This window comes from Malurus melanocephalus, unplaced genomic scaffold, assembly GCF_030028575.1.
Source record: "Malurus melanocephalus ecotype Western Australia unplaced genomic scaffold, MMel_1.1 scaffold_137, whole genome shotgun sequence".
NCBI lineage: Eukaryota > Metazoa > Chordata > Aves > Passeriformes > Maluridae > Malurus > Malurus melanocephalus.
The window spans coordinates 1,428,118-1,447,026 of record NW_026623369.1 but is presented as its reverse complement, the minus strand read 5'-3'; the positions used below and the strand labels follow the sequence as shown (position 1 = coordinate 1,447,026).

Here is an 18,909-nt window from a genome sequence, read left to right as displayed (position 1 = left end):
GGCTGAGCCACTAGGGGAAGTGCCAGCATCGCACACGGGCTGATTTCATCTGTCCCCACCTCCAACACTGAACAACCAGCACTGCTCCCTTCTCCTATTTTTGCACCTTCAATGGGAAGGTGTCGAATCTACCCTTAATAACATGGCCCACATCTCTGTGGTAGGTTTCGAGTCCCTGAACAACTATAATATGTCAGGTATTAATGTTCTGCAGTTATCCTTGTTGCTCTACAGTGAGCTGCCATCATGGGGGACACATCTGCACATGTGTGCAGAGCTAAAGGCACTGCTGCTGCTAAGGCATGGTGATATGGTCTTCTGTGAAGGGTTTGCATCGCACAAAATACCATGTCAGCTTTCCCCTACAGCTGGGGAGCAGAACCAGAGCCAAGGTCAGGCATTCCTGGGCACAGCATCTCCATCTGTGCCTAATTAATTCATCAATTCTTTCAGCAGGCTTGTCAAAACCCCACAAAACTTTATGCAAAGGCCTTACTAAAACTTTCACCACAGTAGCTGTGTTTCAGTGACACCTGGGAGAGGGGCTGTATACCAACCCTAATGTCAGCCTGCTTGTTCCATATAGAGGTAGATAATTTCAAAGCTTCAGATTTTTTTACATCCAAAATTAACAGGGATTTTCAAGTATTTTTTTGGATTCTGTGAAGTTTTGATCTATACAGTATGCTTAGAAGACAACACTTGTAAGACACATCTAGTTAGAGCCACTGTGGCGCAGCCAAAACTGCAGTCCTCTGCTTGGCCTGGACGTTCTCTGCAGGGAGCTGTATAACCACTGAAATGCACCAGTACTAAATGACTGCAGTTTGGTACTTAAGCACAGTTCTTCCGAGAAACAGCTGAGCTCTCATTTTAGCAGCAGGTTCAAAAAGAGTTTCAAGGGTGCAAAGGCATCACATGGTGGAGAGGAGAGACACTCCCAGTCCAGTGGTGAATAGCGTAAGATGCCAAGGAAATACCGCTCACAAGCCCTGATGAAAGCATAGTTTGACTCGTTCTGACTAAAGGCAATGATACTACTACCAAGGAATGTATGGCTTTCACTCACAGCTCCAAAACACAGCTGCTGTGCCATCCCACCAGAGCAGCACCTACCTTCCATCATGGTCACTGGATCCTCCATTTTGGGCCGCAAGATGTTTGGTCCAAATACTGTAGCCAGGTTCTGGACACTCATCTTGTTAATGCTGGAGTGAGCCTGAACTTCATCAAGGAACCTTGAAAAGTCACACCAGAAAAATCAAAGGAGGAGACAATTCAGAGTAAGTCACTTCTTAAGACTGTAAGCATTCAGTTTTGTCATGTTTTCATAGAACCCTGACACCTGAAATGATTGTAGGATCTACTGAAGCTTAGATGCTCAGTATAATCCCAGATCCCTCCTAGTGTACGAACCAGAGAAGACGGGATGTTTCCTGCCAGAAGTACCCACCTAGAAGGGACACAGCCTTCTACTGGGTCTGAAAGGACAGATTTTTGCATTTTTACCAGAATTCTCCAATTACATGGATTGACTCTGGCTAATTTTCAGTTACAGATATAACAGAAATATTAAGTCATTTCACTCATCTCTCTGTCCTAGAACTACCAGGCTGTGGAAAGAGCTTTATGGTTTGGCTTGCATCTAACAAAATGCAGATCACAGAATGGTTTGGGYTGGAAGTAGCATTTAAAAATCMTCTCCTTCYRACCCCCAGATAAAGAGGCAACTCAAAATCTGGGAAAATCAGCAGAGATTAATGGAGACAAGGCTAAGTGGAGTCCCTGGTAATCCAAGAGGAAGCCACTCCTAACCCCACTTCCAAACCAGAGCAGATGCCAGACTGGCTATTCTGACTGCATCTGCTACTCAGCTTCATAAATCTTCCAAGCGTGCAGTATCTGGACTAAGTGTCTATCTTTAGTGGTCTGTAGGTGCTTCTGAAATAAACAATATAATATATTAGTATCATTCACACCTGCTGCCAAGACTGTGGGTGACAGCAATTTGCTTGGCTGATCCTCTTGGATAAACYAAGAGCTTCCTTCAGGCAGGCTGCATTCACCTCCACGTGTTTAATAGGTGCAGTAACTTACACTTCAGGATTTTTGAATATTCATACTTTCAGAGTATATTATTTGCATAGAATACAGCCTCACAAAACTTAGAGACTTTTCCAAGTGTTAATTAATTTCACTTACTTGCATATGTATTTGAGGAGGTTGTARTTGGCTTGGGGCAAATTCTTCACCTGTTTAACCAGTTCCTGGGTACCCTGAGGGACAGGAAAAGCAAGAAGCAGAGCTATTAATGTAAATGCAGCAAAGCAGACGTGACTTTCCTTCAGTACTACAAAGTCCTCTTTCCATAGCCAAATGCTGAACAACAGATGATAACATGAAGAGGCTTTGCTTTAGAAGGTGTCATCCAGTGTGTTGTGCCATACCAAAACCCCAATGTCCAGAACTCAATTCAGTTCTCAGTGGAAATCCTCCTGTAAACTTTAATGGCTGGTACAGAAGTCTTCAATTGGTGAGGTCTGCCAGCCTCCAAAGGCTGCCCACTGGCAYAGGTATCAGTGTACCAGCCTTTGCAGCCTGTTTGAAACTTGGAGGCATTGAGTGCAGTGTTAATACACTGCAGTAATGCTCAGCAGAACAGAGGAAAGTTTTTTCTTAAAAAAAAAGCTAAATGAGCCCAATTCAACTGCCTCCTTTTTAATGACATACTTCCATTTGCAGTTATTCTGACTTGGGACATACTTCCTCACAAMATTTCTGTCTTTACATTAAAATATGAGACATCAGCTGAAGGAATGACTTAAACCCCTGAAGCTACTTCAATCATCTAATGAAAACCTCTGASTCAGGAGGCTATTGTCCTGCCACAATCCCATGTATCATTTGCTTGTTCCTGTCAATGCTGCTGTTGCCCTGGAGATTTGCTTATTTTTGGAGACAACTAAACATTTTGTAGAAAAACAGATACCAAAACAACTTAAGGAAGAGTGATAGCTGCTAACTAATGATAGAGAAATTCCAGAAGTAACTGGTTCCAAAGAAGTGCAGTTGAACATCCATTTCAAACTCTCAATCAATTTTTAAGGACTGTTAGGAAGGGAATTGTGTTGGCCAAGCTCTTGCAATGTCTTCCTGAGTTCTCTGTTCCAGCTAAGTCAGAAAGATTCAGAGACCAGTCACTACTCCTGCCTTCCTCCTTATTACCTTAAATATATAGGTATTTTTTTATTCTGTATACCCAGCACAAAAAATGTTCTCTAATAAAAACCTGAAACTTGAAATTCTTAAAAGCACTAATCCCTTTATAATTCATCATCTTAAACACTATGCTGATTTAATGGCGACACCAATAAAAGGCCAGTCTCTTCTGAAAATCTCAATCCTCTTTTTCAAACTTCTAAAAATTTTTCAATGAAGGACAGCTGCTACTGATGTGAAGGTTAAGGTCAGTTGTTCAGGTCAACCAGCTTTCAAGTGACAAGCTTGAACCAGAAACAGGTGAGCTAACAGATCTAATTCCCTCTTGAACTTTGCTCTGTAACCCAATTTATTTCAAATAGGGAAATCAGGATGGTATATTTGGTCCTGTATTTCAAGTGCTCTGAATTAAAATGCCATCGGCTCCACTAGATGTAAGAGGAARCTTTGGAACTCAGGCAGCTGTGAACAGCAGGAAATAAGGTACAAGATGGTACCTGAAAGAAAAAAAGGGTTCTGAAAATTTATAGTCTATGCTTTTTCACAAGGAATCCCAGGCATGGTATTGAACAGAGAGTATCTTTATATTCATCACAATACAAACATCTGCCCGGTAAAAAAAAAAAAAAAAGCTCTCTCCCCTACTGCAGCATTTATAAGCTCATTTATCTATTTATCATAGATTTGTCCTCACCAAGGCCTGACCAACATAGCCAAGGAACATCACAATGACAGCCCAGAGGAACACGTGAGCTTGAAATCTCTGCAGCAGCACTGAGCATTGCCTATGGCTGCAGCCCAGCAAGCAAGAGAAGCACTGTATTATCACTCAYACTGGGATTTTGCAGTAATAACTCTTTACCTCCTTAAAAATGCTGCTTTCCAATAAATGATCCCAAGCCCAAGGATTTTGCAATGTGTGTAACATATCAACACCAGTTTGGAGCTTCTAATTTGGCTGGAAAACTAGCAACACTTTAGAGTTCATAAAAAATTCAGATGCCTCTTTAAAAAATGCTCAAAGCTTGTGTTCTATCTACTGAACTGCTCTGTGTATCTCTAGAGTACAGGTATTAGTGAGGGCTAAAATACTACCATGTCAAGTCAGCTCAGACTCAAGTGAGTTTTYAGACTTTTGAAGATCTCTCTTGCTCTAACATTGTTTTTAATTTTCAAACCCTGATCCCAATCAGCTGGGATCAGAATAAAATATTTTTTAATGCTGCAGTCAGTCCTGCTGAAATACCTCAGCTCTCAGCACTCAGCTCTCAGGAGACCTCAGCACCACCCAAGGTCTCGTTATGTCCTTGTTGGCATTCAAACACCAGAGATGAGCTGGGTGCAGAGTGAAGATGAAAAGCAATTTGAATAAAACTTAGGGCAGTACTTGAATTAGGCCAGGTTAATAATCACTGTAATAATTCCTATCACGGTCACATTGTAGCAGACAACAATTTTATCCAAAGGGCTCTTTTGCCTTAAGAAATTCTGATTATTTTGGGTGTGGGGTGAGGGTGACCATACAAAACTAAAGAAAATTGTATCGAGTCAAAAACTTTCAAGCAAAAAATTARAAGAAAATAGTACCTCAAATTAAACCACTATGATTACATTTTGTTTCGAAATACTTCTACAAAATAAAACATTTTAAACTCCCTGCTGACCATTATGTGTTAAAAACCAAGGTTTCAATGAAACCAAGTTTCTGAGCAGGGGGATTTTCCATGTGGGAGGCGAGTCAGGCCCCACAGGCTAGGTATGACTTTGTGCTGCGTTCTGCTCCACGTGCTACTGTGCACGTACAGCCTTTCCACCCCTGCTGTGTGCACTCCACCTTCCTTTCCAAAACGGTAAACAGCCCACGTTGAGGTTCCAGATTTCCCCAACAAAACCAAAATTGCTGATGTTGACAACAGCACCTTAACAAAACAACCCTGTGCTACGAGCAGTGCTCTGTTTTGAAAGTGTGCATTTTGGCTACCTAGTGCTCCCCACTGCCTTTCTAATCTAAAGAGAATTCTGCTTTGCAAGTCATTTGAGTCTGACCTTGCTCACACAGATGTTGCTTCCAACTGCTGAAGCCTGTGCAGGCAAAATCAGGCAAACACAKTTAATAAGCTGAGCAGTGATGTACAATTATGTCTGCCCAATTTGGCAGTGTCTCTATTCTTGTGCAATAGTGCTTAATGGATCCAAAACTTCCCAGCCTGCACATCTGATGACCAAAATGAAACCAGCTCTACTGCCTTAGAAATGCTGCTGTTTCTTGTGAAATAACYGCTGTGGGGTCTGTAACACAGCATCCTGCAGAGATGCCTGAGTTCACTGAGGATAAGACAGAAAATGAGCAAGTTTTGGAGGCAGTAGACACACACCTCTACCTACTAAAATACAACACTAGTGCACTGGCACCCTGGTATGGCTGTGTCCAGAATGCAAATGCATATCCACGTGTGATAACATGCTGTGTCATGCACAGAAATCTTCTCTCACAGTTGACTGGAGGTTACAYCATTTGAATGCAGAGAGTAGTAAACTTGCCTTTAAAGCATTAGAACTTATTTTGTCACATATGGTACATTTGATGCATGCAACATCATGRAGGACAATCTCCACAGAGCCTTCTGCCCCTTGAACTGAAGGTGAACCCCAGACACACAGTGACGAACAGTTCTTACAAATCCCACCAGAGACGAAGATGAGACCACACACAGAGAAGGGACAGAACTGTGGACCACAACTTACAAGCCCTTAGRCCTTTGCTTCTTTAGTAAAGACAAGGCACAAGTTACAGCCCTTGCAGCTTCTTTAAATTTCTCTACTAGAAGGTGGCACCAGACCTAAGGTGCCTTTTCAGTCTGTGAAGGGCTACAGGATGACCACAAGAACAACAATATGGATGAAACAGATCAATAAAAAATATATCGTAAATTATCCTGTTCCATGACTGCCTCAGACTTGATGGTTTTTGTCAGCCCTTTCCCTTGCCTGGAAACCAAAGAGAAGAACATCGTAAGAAGGTTCTGGCAAAGTATTCATAGCATTATTCCCCCCAGCCCCGACCCCAGTTTTGGGATAATATCATAGCCTGCCTTCTGGTAGTGCCTTTTCTCTAAGAAATGCAAAGACCATTGCACTGATCAAGGTCTTGTCCACCAAAATCTTTGGGAAGGAGAATATACTGTTCTGATACATGAAATAGAAAACACAGAAAAAGGGARTGACTCCACACAGCTTGTTAGTGAGTGAACAGCAAGGCTGAGAAAGAAACCCAGATTTCTGCCTACCTTGTATCTCTTGCTAAGTATGCTACACAACAGCTTTGCTCAGAAGAAAGAAGCACTAGGCTACAAGACTGACTTCTTTTAAGCAGTAGCCTGTGATAACAGCACCCAATTCACAGCTTCAGGAAAATTCAGGAAAAGGTTCCCAGAGACTTCAATTGATTTAAATCAAGTTTGAAGAGTGATGAGAAAAAAACCTGTACTACATTGAATCTTGGGAACATCCACTGAGGAGGCAGATTAGAAGGATCACTGACCTCTCCCTCATCTTTTGAGAGTAGCTGTCCACAAGAAAGAAAGTCTTCGTATTTGGCAAAGGGGATGACAGGCTCTGGCAGCTCTCGAAGGTAAAGCTTCAGGAGGGACGCCACAGTGTGAACATCTGTGTTGCTGCAACAGAGAAGAGGGAAGGAAATTTAGAAACCCAAACTACCTGATGCCTTTCACTGGGGGTGCATCAAGGTCCCTCTTAGGGATAGGGACAAAGTAGGCACATGGAAGGAAGCTCTTCCGCGGTCATTTGTACTGGGCAAGAGAGTCTGCCTGGGAACAAGGAAAATCTCCATTTTGTCAAGACAGAAATGCACCTCAGGCAACACAGGCAGTGCAAGGGGTATGCCCATGATACTGCTCAAGGTAGGGGGGCACTGTGGTTCCTCTGCCAGTGTGGACCAGGAATGTGAGCAATAGTCCAGGCAAGTGTACAGTAATCACACAGCACTGACAACAGAGCTCTGCATCCTGATTCCATAAYCTCTGAGCCTCTCACTGATCCTTCCTGATACTCTCCCCAGCCAGCACACACACACATCTGACRGGCCAGGCTCCCAAGGGGCCTGACCAATCATTCAGAAAAAATGGAGGAAGTTGTATTTCTTCCAGGTCCTCTATTGGCCTTTGGTATGGCTGCCTGGCTTGTGGCATCTGGAATTTCTTACCCCATCTGTTACAAAASCTTTTACTTTCCCTCCCAATCCAGGAGCTTCTTTTTCYTCTTCTTTCTCCTTTGCTTTAAAGCTGGGTTTGAGGTATCAGACCCCATGATGACACACCTGCTCTTCTCTTCCCAGCTATCCAGCTTTTGGTGCATGGTGATACCTCTCCCTCATTCCAAGTTTGCTGTTGTACAATGTTGTTAAACATTGCARATGACCTCCACAAAGGTTTTGGTTCTCCAAAGTCTAAACAGATAGTCCTCCCTATCCACCATTGACCTGAGAGTCTTTAAAGAATTCTGAGAAAAACACGTTGGTAAACATTGGGCAAGAGAGCTTCAAAACTTCTTGCCAAAAGCTGAATCTCTTCTACTTTGTATCTTTTTTTTTTTTTTTTTTTTTTTTTTTTTTTTTGAGCACACAGCTAGAACAAAACTTCTAAAATTACAACAGGAAACTGTCACCACTTACTACTAATCCTGCTAATGGTATTCCTCTTAAACAGCTCCATCATATTTGATAATACCAATTTCGCGCAGTGGTCTTCTTAAGTCGATTACAATGTTTTACAAATTAGATCAGTACCCTAGCTCTTTTCTTTTCCTCTGGTGTGGAGTTTCAGGCGTGGATGGTGGATCCGACTATCACTGAGAAGCAGAGGCCAGAACAGAGCTTCAGGGCCTCTGGCCACAGTAACTGTTCCATCCACAATGCCATGTGAAATCCAGCCAGACTTTCAGTGGCATCAAAGTGCAACAGGAGCAGACTACTACAGGTGGTTCCAAAACAGCAACACCTGGCCTTTCATAAGATTATTCATATGCACTAAAAACCCAAATTGGAAAATAAAGCCTTTTAAAAAKAAACATTTAAATTATCAGTCATCACAAAGGTCTGATCCACCATGGGGCTGGCAGGCTGAAAGCACCTGGGACATCMCTGTAGTTGCAAAAGACATCTAAAAGCACAGACTGCAGCTGGAAAATAAGAAAGGATATTCCTTTCACTGCACCTGATTTGGAAARAAGCATAAGGACTTCACACTTCTGCTGCCTAGGTGCTCCAGGCCATACATAGGTAAGTTTTAGTTATGCACAGAGAAAATKATGGCTGTTAGGAGGAGAAGCATTTCACTTAGGCAGAATGGAACTGCCTCTCCCTTGCTGCTGTCTGTGACTACAAATACACRAGTTAGACTGTATGTATACATGTGGACATGGTGGAAAGAGCAAAAGGCAGTAACTGCGGGATCCTTAACTGTCCACCACTCAGGCACTCCAGGCTTGCTTCCTTTAATTCTGTACTGAACCTTCAGTTACCATATTACGCACTGACTTACCCGAAAGGCAGGTGCTCCTTCCTGGAGGTCCCTAGCACCTCTGTAAAAAAGGGGAGACTTGGCACTSATCTATTTAGCCAGTGCAAATGCCTATGGAAATAAAGGTGCTTTCTGTGYCTGAGGTGGTAAGGCACTGGAACAGGTTGCCCAGAGAAGCTGTAAATGATCCACCCGTGGAAGTGTTCAAAGCTGAATGGGCTGTGAACAACCTGGTCCAGTGGAAGGTGTCCCTACCCATGGCTGGGGACTGCAATAAGATGAACTTTCAGATCCCTTCCAATCCAAACCATTCTACAATGCTATTTTGCTTTAAAAATGCTGTGTGGAGGCTTGGTTTATCTTCGTAATAGTGAAGTTCGTACAGATAAAGCTAAGGTGAAACACGAAATTGAAACTGTCCCTAGTTCATTCCTTCTGTAGATACTCCTGTTCCAGAATATAAGCATGAGCACTGAATTAAGATAATGCATAAGTACCAAATTAAGATAATTCTAATTCKGAACTAGAACACCCAGATATTCAGTTAAAAATACAAAGGTTTTGTTTAAGAGAAGATTAAGTGAGACAATTTGATGATTTCAAACTTACTTTCTTCATGAAAATATTTCTAAATGTTTGACACTTCCATTTAGGGAGCAAATACTGTTTGTGGTTATGAATCAAAGAAAGGAGGATGGGTGGTCTGGGAAGCTGAGGGAAGGGAAGAATTAGAAGAATGTTCCAAACAAACTCTGAAGATATMCTTCCCAAGATGAGACCAAACACTGTTTCTGCCCACACAGGAGAGAGTGCTAGCTCTTCCTGCAGTGGTAGGCAGGGAAGGTATTGGCAACGTTGAGACTGGCTGCAGATCCAGGGGAAGCGATCCCCTAAGGTTCCTGTGCTGGTAACACACCAGATGCCACCTGCATCACCTGGAAAAATGGGGCTGGGAGGTACAGCGAGAAATGGTGCCAGGTCTCCAAGACAAGATCCCAGACCTGACCTGTGATAGAGTTTACACCAGAGCTACACAATGCCCTTGGATCCAAATATCTCTGAAATTCAAGGTCTCTGTTGGGGTCAAGCCCTATTTGCACAATACTGACCTTCACTCCAGACAGGATGCACCTGTGACAGAGTGGAGGAAATGTTAGTTACAGGTAAGGGCCCTTTCAGCACCCACCTTTCTGATCATCTGACTGCCAGGGCCAATGTAGAGATAGCACAGCTGGGAGCTGCCCCTTTCCTTGCTGCCCTTGGATGGAGTGCTCAGAGACAGGGCTGACACTCTTCCCAAGGGAACTGATATTAATCTGAGCATCTACAAATCAGCCTCTGGCATAGCAGCCAGGGAAGACATGTGAGATGGCGGTGACTATTCTGAAAGCAGGTGACAAAGGAAGAGTCAAGATATTGCCCCAGGCAGATCTGCTGGTTGAATGCAACATGTGAAAGCAGYACATCACCTAGCTCACCTCTGTCATACCCATTTCTATGATGGGATCTCACCCAGAGAAAACTGCTAAGTTTGCTGCACCCAAATCTAGCAATGCTTTTCATTCAACATTTGCTTAAACTGAAATACTGGAGAAGTCCCATACAGATCAATGAGCTCTGCTCCTCCACTGAACAAAGGCCTCCACACCCAACATCATGCAGGAGRAAGCTCCATCGGCACTTTCAACAGAGAGAATGATGGTGTGGAAAGAACAATGTAAGCTAGGATTGCCACTGCACAGACATTCCTGGAAGATTTTACATGTCACAGGTACACCAGCCTGAATTTGGTGACTCACCTGTCAAAAAGGGGTTTCTCTCCACAATCAAAAGAATCTTGCAGATCTTTGACAAGGTTGGCTTGTCCAGGCATCCGAAAGAGCCCCTCCTCTGTAAGACCTCGCTCCCGAATAAAATCCACACACTGTTCCACCAGCAGTGGGGCCAAGCGCTGGCCATACTTCCGCTCGGACTGTACGGTGTCCTCCAAGCGCTGTCCAAAGATCCCTGACAGCAGAGAGCAAGAGAGACATCTGGGTGTCAGCTTAAACTCTTCCTGAGCTACTGCTTGGGACACACAAGGTGGGAAACTTTCACATGGAGGGGGCTGCCTGTGTGAAGGTCCAGTTTATAACAGACTCTGAAGAATAAATCTACTTTTAAAAACAAGAATTACATGATGAATATMTTTTTCTTTCTGCTTAACAGTGCTTCAAACTATGCTCTGACCTAAGCTGGTTTATATATCATACACAAGGAAGGTGGGTTTAAGGTTATGTTTATGGCTACCCATGTCTCCGCTATATTTGAATTAAGTAATTATACTTTCATTGCATCTTCCACCCCAAGAAGACCAAAACAAAGGCTACATTGATTTTATGTGACACATTTCCTTCCTGCCTGCACCCACTGCTTGGGCTGTCACACAGCTGCCCTCCCATAGTTGGCAGCTGGCTGCCCCAACAGGCAGCAATCCCAGTAGGAGGGGATTGCTAACACAACAGAGTACAGTTGCCAACATTAGAGCTGGATATTGTGAGAATTGTCCACCATCCTGGGAGACCATTTCTTTTTCCTTTAATTAAACTTGCTGAACGAAAATTAAAAAAAAAATAAACCCAGACAGTAGAATGCATGCAAAATCCATTGCCTTTCCTACTAAAAAGTGCATGCTGCACTTGCATCTTGAAAATACCAGAAATGCCCCATTCTCTAAAACTAGTCTGGCCTAGGTTAATTTTTAGTCAGATCTACTGTAGACACATATCATTAAATATGAAGCACTGTCTCTTTGGAGAGCATGGAGTTCCTGGCCAATACTGGCTGTTGAATACCAGCCACTCCTGGCATCAGATCTTTCGACAACACAGAAGGGGCTCAGGCTGAGCTCAGGAAGAGCCAGATGTCTTAGCCCAATCCCTACCACTAGGAGACTGCTCCATCTAAAAGGACTGCCACTGAGTTGTATTCTGAAACTCTAATTCTAGCACCCTACAATGTTTGGTGGAGTTAGGGAGAATAGTATCCAAGTTAATAATGTTTTGGGAATAAAAATTCAGTAAGTGAAGGAATCCCAGAATATACTCCCAGAATTTCAGAATCTACTCCCAGAATTTCAAGTAACACCAGACCAGAGCAGATAGGAAATTCTGTTCAGGGATTTCTCAAAGCAACCGTTTTCTACAGATGATGATCTTTAGATCATTCATTCAGCACTCAGTTAAACCTGCAGGTCTGAAAAAAAAGGAGCATGCAATACTGGAGTCACACTGTTTCACAGCCAATAGCCAGAAGCAGTGTTTAATACTTGCACATATGTGCTCATACCAGGCCAGGGAATTTGGTAGTTTCTGAAGCCTTTACTTACTTTCCCCTGCTAGTGATCATGTATTCAAYTTTTTTTTCTTTTCAGTGTTGCATTCATGAGAGGCTGATAACTGCTAGTAGAAGTTTCCTAACCATTGCTCCCTGTTCTTCATAGGAGACACCATGACAAACCATACCTCCTTGCTATATCCAGTTCAACCCTGCTGAATCCTCAGTGAAACAAACCTCCCACAATCAGTTTTAGCTCACTGAATGAAAACTGCAAGAAGGATCCTGATGCCAAATTTCCTTTCCCTGCCTATTATACGTCAGAAGACAGAAACTTCCCTTACACCACAGCCTACACAACTGCATTACAGTATCAATGCCGGAGGGCCACGAAAAGTCTCARAGGAAATTCCCTCATCCTGGCAGGAGGGTATGCCCTGAAGCATGGGAGTAACTTATCTTTACCACTGTATATATTGGATTTATTGCAGAGTAAAGGTTTTACTAGTTCTCATTTCTAATCTCTTTAAATTTTCACTGAGTTGGGTGTCTCTGAAGTCAGGTTCTAGGATAGGGAATCTCTTTCYGCTTTTGCACACATTGCTTTGTAATCTCATCAAGTAATCCCTGCTGTCATGATGGGGCATATCTATTTCCTTAAAATGAGCCATGTTCACTTTTCTAGGTGCAACAGATACAGGTTCAGGGAGGTCAGGATGGAGCAGATATCAGAGCAATAGCAGCTCTCTTGTCTCAAATCCCTACTTGCTGAATCTGTTTCCTAAGGGTTTGTCTAGAGAAAACTCTGGGAAAGAAATAAATGCTGTGTATTCCCCAGGTGTAAAGCACATATACCATGTTCTTCTCTAAACTCATGTTCTGACGTTCTGCACTTAGATCAAGGACAAAGGCAGTGTCAGACACACACAGAACAACTGTATGCATAATCTCCACTGGAGCTCTGTCTACTTTTCCCCAGCCTTGACTGGTCTGTGCTCAGCAACATTTCTAATTCATTTCAGGCAACATCATTCCTTGCCTTCACAATCAGCTTGGATCACAGCAGCAGTAGCTATCTGTAGGTGCAATCTGCCTGTGAGTGACTTCTCGTGACAAGTTGACTACAGTCAAATAGAGACCACTGACACAGAGATTAAGCAATGTGTGCTAAAATAACAGAGATAGAAGGGTGATCTRCTTTGAGACTCAGAGCAGCAGATGTGCCTACTTCAGTCTCCCAGGGCTACACAAGGCAAACTGGGAAACGGGTGTCCTGCTGGCTCGGTATCACTCATCTCATTTCCGCCAGGTCTCTGAGCTTGTGAAAGTGATGTGGTAAAATGTCCCTGAAACYACCAGGATCTGACAACATCTCTGGTTTGGACAGGGACTGCCCTGCCTTCCAAGGAGAAGCAATGTGGAGCCAGTCACACACAGCCTCATCCGCCGGCTCCTCAAGGCATGGGCCTGTTTTTAATCACTGGGCCCTGCAGCTCAGACTGAACTTGGCAGCGCTTCACTCCATCTGATGATCCCACTGGAAGACATTAAAGCCTTTTTCTTCATTCTAAAGAAGAGCAGACAGCACCATCCAGTCACATTCCAGACAGAGTTAAGCTGGAAATAAAGCCAAAAGCTTACCAGCAACCTAAGGGTTAACCTTCCTTGTCATACCCTTATCTATAGCTAGGCCCTTTTGTTTGGTTTCAAAGCAGRAAAAAATTCCAGCATGCCTGGAACCACATCCTTAATCTCACAAAGATTCAAGAGATACTAAAAAAATGGCCTAGCAGTGCTACAGAATTTCTTTCCTCCACTTGCAACAAGCCGCTTCTGTTCTTTATAGATTTAGGTGACTCTGTGTGGAAAAAGCGAGCCAGGAATGATGTACTGACTAAGACACAGACAGACTCTCTGTCCTGGCCTGAATAGCTCTCCCACCAGCTCCAGGCATACAAAGCCTATACATTCAGCTATGCTGTCCAGACATGCAGTGGGCAGGAAAATATATGCTCCCTGCTACATTTTTTTCCTCATCAGAGGCTCTGATTTCAACCAAAATAAACTAAAGACAGAGATAAAGTCAGTTTTGGAGTGGGTTTTCTTCATGGGGAAGACTAAGGACCCGGCATCTGCTTAAAGTGTGAAAAGTCCAGGCACACCTACGTCAGCTGTATGTACAGCTTATTACACACACGTTAAAAGATGTGTGGGAAGATAATCAGGCTTACACCTGGATGCTGCTCACAACAGTACATACACCCGCGCATGCATGTGGTGCCTCACAGACACGCAGTTTACGGATAGAGAGATTGTGTACGTGCTCACCTGCACAGGTAAGTGCCTGCTTTTACCTTCCCACTTTCAAGCTGAAGTTCACATTTAYCTGTCCCTCTCACACATGAAAGCAATGAGAAAAAATCACGGGCAGGCATTCAGAAATGCATATGCTTCCACAGCACAAAACACACACAAATCTTGAACTTGTTTCCCCTCCCCTAGCCCACCCAAGCACACACTACGTGAATTACTGCAGCAGCAACAGAAAAAGGAGTTTCATGGTAGGAGCCATATGTACCTAAAAAAGATAATCCTGAACAACTAAACAATCCAGCCAGCCAAAGAATGCAAGAACAAAGGAAAAGAAAGGAAGCAACAGACAATTAGGAATCAAGAAAAATTGATGAAATAACTTGCTCAGAGTCACACTGAGGTAGAACTTGATGTTTTCTGACCCCGTTCCCAGAAAGAGTAGTGTCCATATAGTAGAAGCTGATTGCTCTTATCCACATACATCAATTTAAATACACTGTGTATACACAAAGAGAAACACCTCTCCACAGAATTATCTTCACATACTAGCTTGGCACCCAGTAGCATTTTTGGCCATAGACTGYGTCCTTTCCACTCCTTCCCCCTTTGTAAAGTCAGCTCCTATTTCAGATTCCCAGCCTCTGTCTAAGGTTACACTCAAGTATCTGCTTTTCCTCTAGGAAAAGAAAACCATAACAAATCTAAACTGTGGAAAATCATCTCATACCTCTTGTTCTTGTGCAGCACTCCGCTACATGACAGGCGCTGAGCTTCAAGCAGAAACCAGGCAGTGTCAGACAGCAGGAGCGGCAGAGAAAGAAAGTCCTGACTTCAGGCATCAGACACATTCTGAGTCCCAGCACTGGCAGCTTTCCATTCACCCAGTGCTACAGAGCAGAGAGCAGCCGATCTGCCCTGGGAGATAATCTCGGCAGCACATCTGGTCCTAGCTCCACAACTCGGCATTAATTATGACTTGTGCAGAAAGCATTTGAAATATCCAATGAGATGCAGAGCTCCCCGGCTCGCTCCGCACAGGGAAGGAGAGAGGAGAAAGACAGGCAGGTAGGGTCTTGCCCACCCTCGAAGCAGCCGCCAATGTAAACAGCCGCTAAGTATGGGTCACAAGTTTTAACAAAGGCATCCCCCATCGGCTCTGTAATATATTCATGCTCTAATTGCTTGTCAGATCTATTCTAGATAGCTGGAAAAGCTGAGCAACAGTTGCCGTCTGCATGCCACACTGTGGATCCTTCCTGATACAGGCAATATTGCTGTGCTGCAAGCAACCTGGTGCCCTGGTCTGGCCTCTCATCTGCTTGCAAAGCACCAGAAACAGAAACCTGGCTTTGGAGGGKAACATTTCCCCACAGTAGCCTCAGCATGCTCTGAGAGTACCTCAACAGCTCTGGGACACGTTGGAAAGTTTCACAAAGCTCAGKAAAACTTACACTCCTGTGCAGGTTTTTTGGCACTTGCAGCCTCTCCTTTAGCTCTTTACAGAGAAATTGCCTGAATTAATAGCTCAGCTGAATAACTGGTAGGGGAAGGGACTAYAACTCCTTACATGTGAACCAATATCCAGCCACTTCATTTGCAGGAAAACATTCACTCCCTCCCCTCAGCTCCTGCTCTCAGGGTAAGAAGCTGTCATTAACAAAAATGCTTACCATGCAATGCCCTGCGCAGTTACACAGAGGTCAGGCCTCCGTCTCATTCACAAAATGCACTCATGTGACTGCAGATCTGCAGCAGCCATCACCCAAAACCCTTGCACCAAGCTCCTGGGTAATTTTATCAGTATAAGCTAACTTTTTTTTCCTCTGCAGGGAAAAAAAAAAATCCCCCCCCCCCCCCCCAAAAAAAAAAAAAAAAAAACCCCAACAAAAAGTTCTGTCTGCAGCTGCTCATCTGCTAGCTATTAAAATATCTGTGGTCACTATGTAGAACACACTCACCTGAACTTAGTGGCCCACCCCTTTCTTAGCAACATTGTGGCCAGGTCTAAACACACACATTCCAGAACATACCGATCCAGCAGACAAGCTGAGATTCTAGACAGTGACAGTGTTGTCCCACAACAAACTTCTCTATATTCTCTGTTTTGACCAAAAGCTCYTGAAGAAAAGAATGCCTCTCACCATAACTGAAGGCAGTATGAGGATCAAAATCTCCAGTTCTTGAACATGGTGTGATTCCAAGGCAGGACCAGAAGCTGGGAGTTTGGTGATCCTAGTGGGTCCTTACCAAATCAAAATATTCTATGACTGGAAGGATAGTAAAGTATTCCATAGGTATTTAAGGTATATCCTGAGCAGCACAGCACTGCACAGCTAGACACCAGAAGCCCAGTGAATACTCTAGACAGTATTTAAAGCATACTACACAATATTTAGAAAGTGATGGAAATCTTTAAACCAAAGGTACAAATGAGGTCCTGAGTATTCTTCACTGTTTTATTATTGTCTCTTTCCTTGTGGTGAACACAGCAGGCTGCAGGTTAGGAAGAGCCTGCCCACAATGCTAACTCGTGAGCAGGAACAATCTTTTTTCAAATGGCTGAGACACCACCAGAAATTCTGGCACTATTTCCTAGAATAATACCTCAAAATGTGTCACATCTGCTGAAAACATTACAGAGCCTAGGACCTGGTGTTTGGGATGGGAGCACAGGAGACAGGAAATGCAAACTTTTATTCTTCCATTCGCTTTTCCATTTCTGTTTTCCATCTCTCAAAATACAGGAACAAGGAGGTAGCCAATGAAATAGAAACTCCTGCTGTTTAACATGGATATTGTTATACTCAAAGTATAACTAACCTGTGAAATTCACAGCCACTCTGTGGCCATGTACACAGCACGATTCAAAGCATTAGACTTCAGCAAACCTTACAATGCTATGAGATGGTGAAGCTGATGCAAACTCTTCTCCAAAGGGCAAACACAGCTCTCTGGTGAGAGAAAAAAGCTGGAGCAGATGTTTGCTCACACAAGCATCGTAACTACAGCAGACAATGGCAGCTGCTTCAGTGCTGCTTCAGTGTTGATCCCTGCACAAGGTAGCTCTGCACCTCTGGGTGTCCTGTGACAGTAACACTCCACATACTCCACAAGTACCACCCAACTTCTTAAATGAAACTCACAATCCTTTTAAAAACACGGTGCCAAAATTCTTGACTTGGACTATGGAATATGATGAGACTGGAATAGAAATCACAAGGTATATCCATATATATATAACTTTTCTTCTGTGTTTTGAATTTCCACATCACACTTGGATTCTGCTTTCTCTGTTAACCACATCTGTCAAAAATGAAATCTAAGATTCACACATAATCACTGAATTGGAGGAGCTGCAGACTCCAGAAGTATACTCGATACTGCAAGAATAGCAACAAAATGCAAAGAATTTGCCACATTGCATCAAAATTTTCATCTGGAGATCTCCCCACACACATGTGCCAAGGAGAGAAGTGGTAATGGAGACTGAACTCCCTCTTTCCCCACTGGTATGAAGTTGTTTAACTGCAGAAAAGTCTACCACTTAGCAGCTCTCATTTTCTGAAACACAACTTAAGTTTATAAAATTGCTTAGGCATTACATCTCCCATGAACTTGCTGCTGGGGAACTTTAGGCATTTTCTTTCCCAGTGTCATTGCAGGGAGAGTCCTAGCACTGCTCTCATGAGCTAGCACCACTGCAGTTACTTTGCTGCAGGTATCACAACAGGTAGAAARCATCCTGCCTATACACATCACTACAAGCCTCAAGATTGGCTGAAAGTTCACTACAGYTCACACAACCTCTGAAAATCCAGACATCTTTCAGGCTTGGCATCGAACTCAGGTGAAATTCAGTCCTGAATCTGGTTGCAACAGACAGGAATGGTGAACCTGCATGAACTCAAAGTATTTCTCCTCATCTCTGACTGTAAGCAAACTTGTTGGCTTGCACTGCTCTAGTAAGTGCCCATGGGGTGCATGTATTTTTAGATGCTGGCTTAGAGGATTAGCTAATATACAGGTATATCTCAGCTCCCTCAGCAGATCTGAGGGAGCTGAGATCTAGGAAATTGCTCTATTGGTACAGCAATGGCCTAGTGTCAAAGTTAGAACCATAATTAAAGTTACTACTTTTCAAGAAGGCTGAACCTTGYACAGGTTCAACCCAGGTTTTAACCCAGGTAAACCCGGGCACTTGAACATCTTTTATCTGCTGAAAGCTGGCAGTTAAGTAGCTAGAGGTGATCAGTCACAGAGYTGAACCTGGCAGGAAAAACTTCAGCACTAATGCCTCCTATACAGAAAATTTCTCTTCCCATTTCCTCCCTCTCCAAACACTTTGGTCAGATCCTTCTCTGAGCAAAATGATGGCCCCACACCCCTTATCTGCTCCGGGCTGGGGTCTCAACCTTTGCTGGTGAAATTAAATCTTTTGAGGATAAACAGCCTTTTGTTTACTGACTGATAAAACAGTTCACTCTGGGTTAAAGATTAGCAAATAGCTATGCTCACCTTTCTACCA

The 18,909-nt window shown here is 43.4% G+C and overlaps 1 protein-coding gene across 3 annotated transcripts in view; it reads right to left on the bottom strand.

Annotated features, from left to right (window-relative positions):
* ARHGAP22 (Rho GTPase activating protein 22) overlaps window positions 1–18,909 on the bottom strand; it is a 115,999-nt gene that overhangs the window by 6,875 nt on the left and 90,215 nt on the right. For 2 of the 3 annotated variants that reach the window (XM_057370990.1, XM_057370991.1), the window contains exons 5-8: window positions 10,556–10,763; window positions 6,761–6,893; window positions 2,203–2,276; window positions 1,117–1,238 (exon numbers count right to left, since the gene is read on the bottom strand). In XM_057370990.1, the coding sequence (XP_057226973.1) occupies window positions 1,117–1,238; window positions 2,203–2,276; window positions 6,761–6,893; window positions 10,556–10,763 (537 nt within the window). Of the gene's footprint in view, window positions 1–1,116; window positions 1,239–2,202; window positions 2,277–6,760; window positions 6,894–10,555; window positions 10,764–15,111; window positions 15,404–18,909 lie in introns of those variants that run through there. The other variant, XM_057370992.1, reaches the window with a different exon arrangement.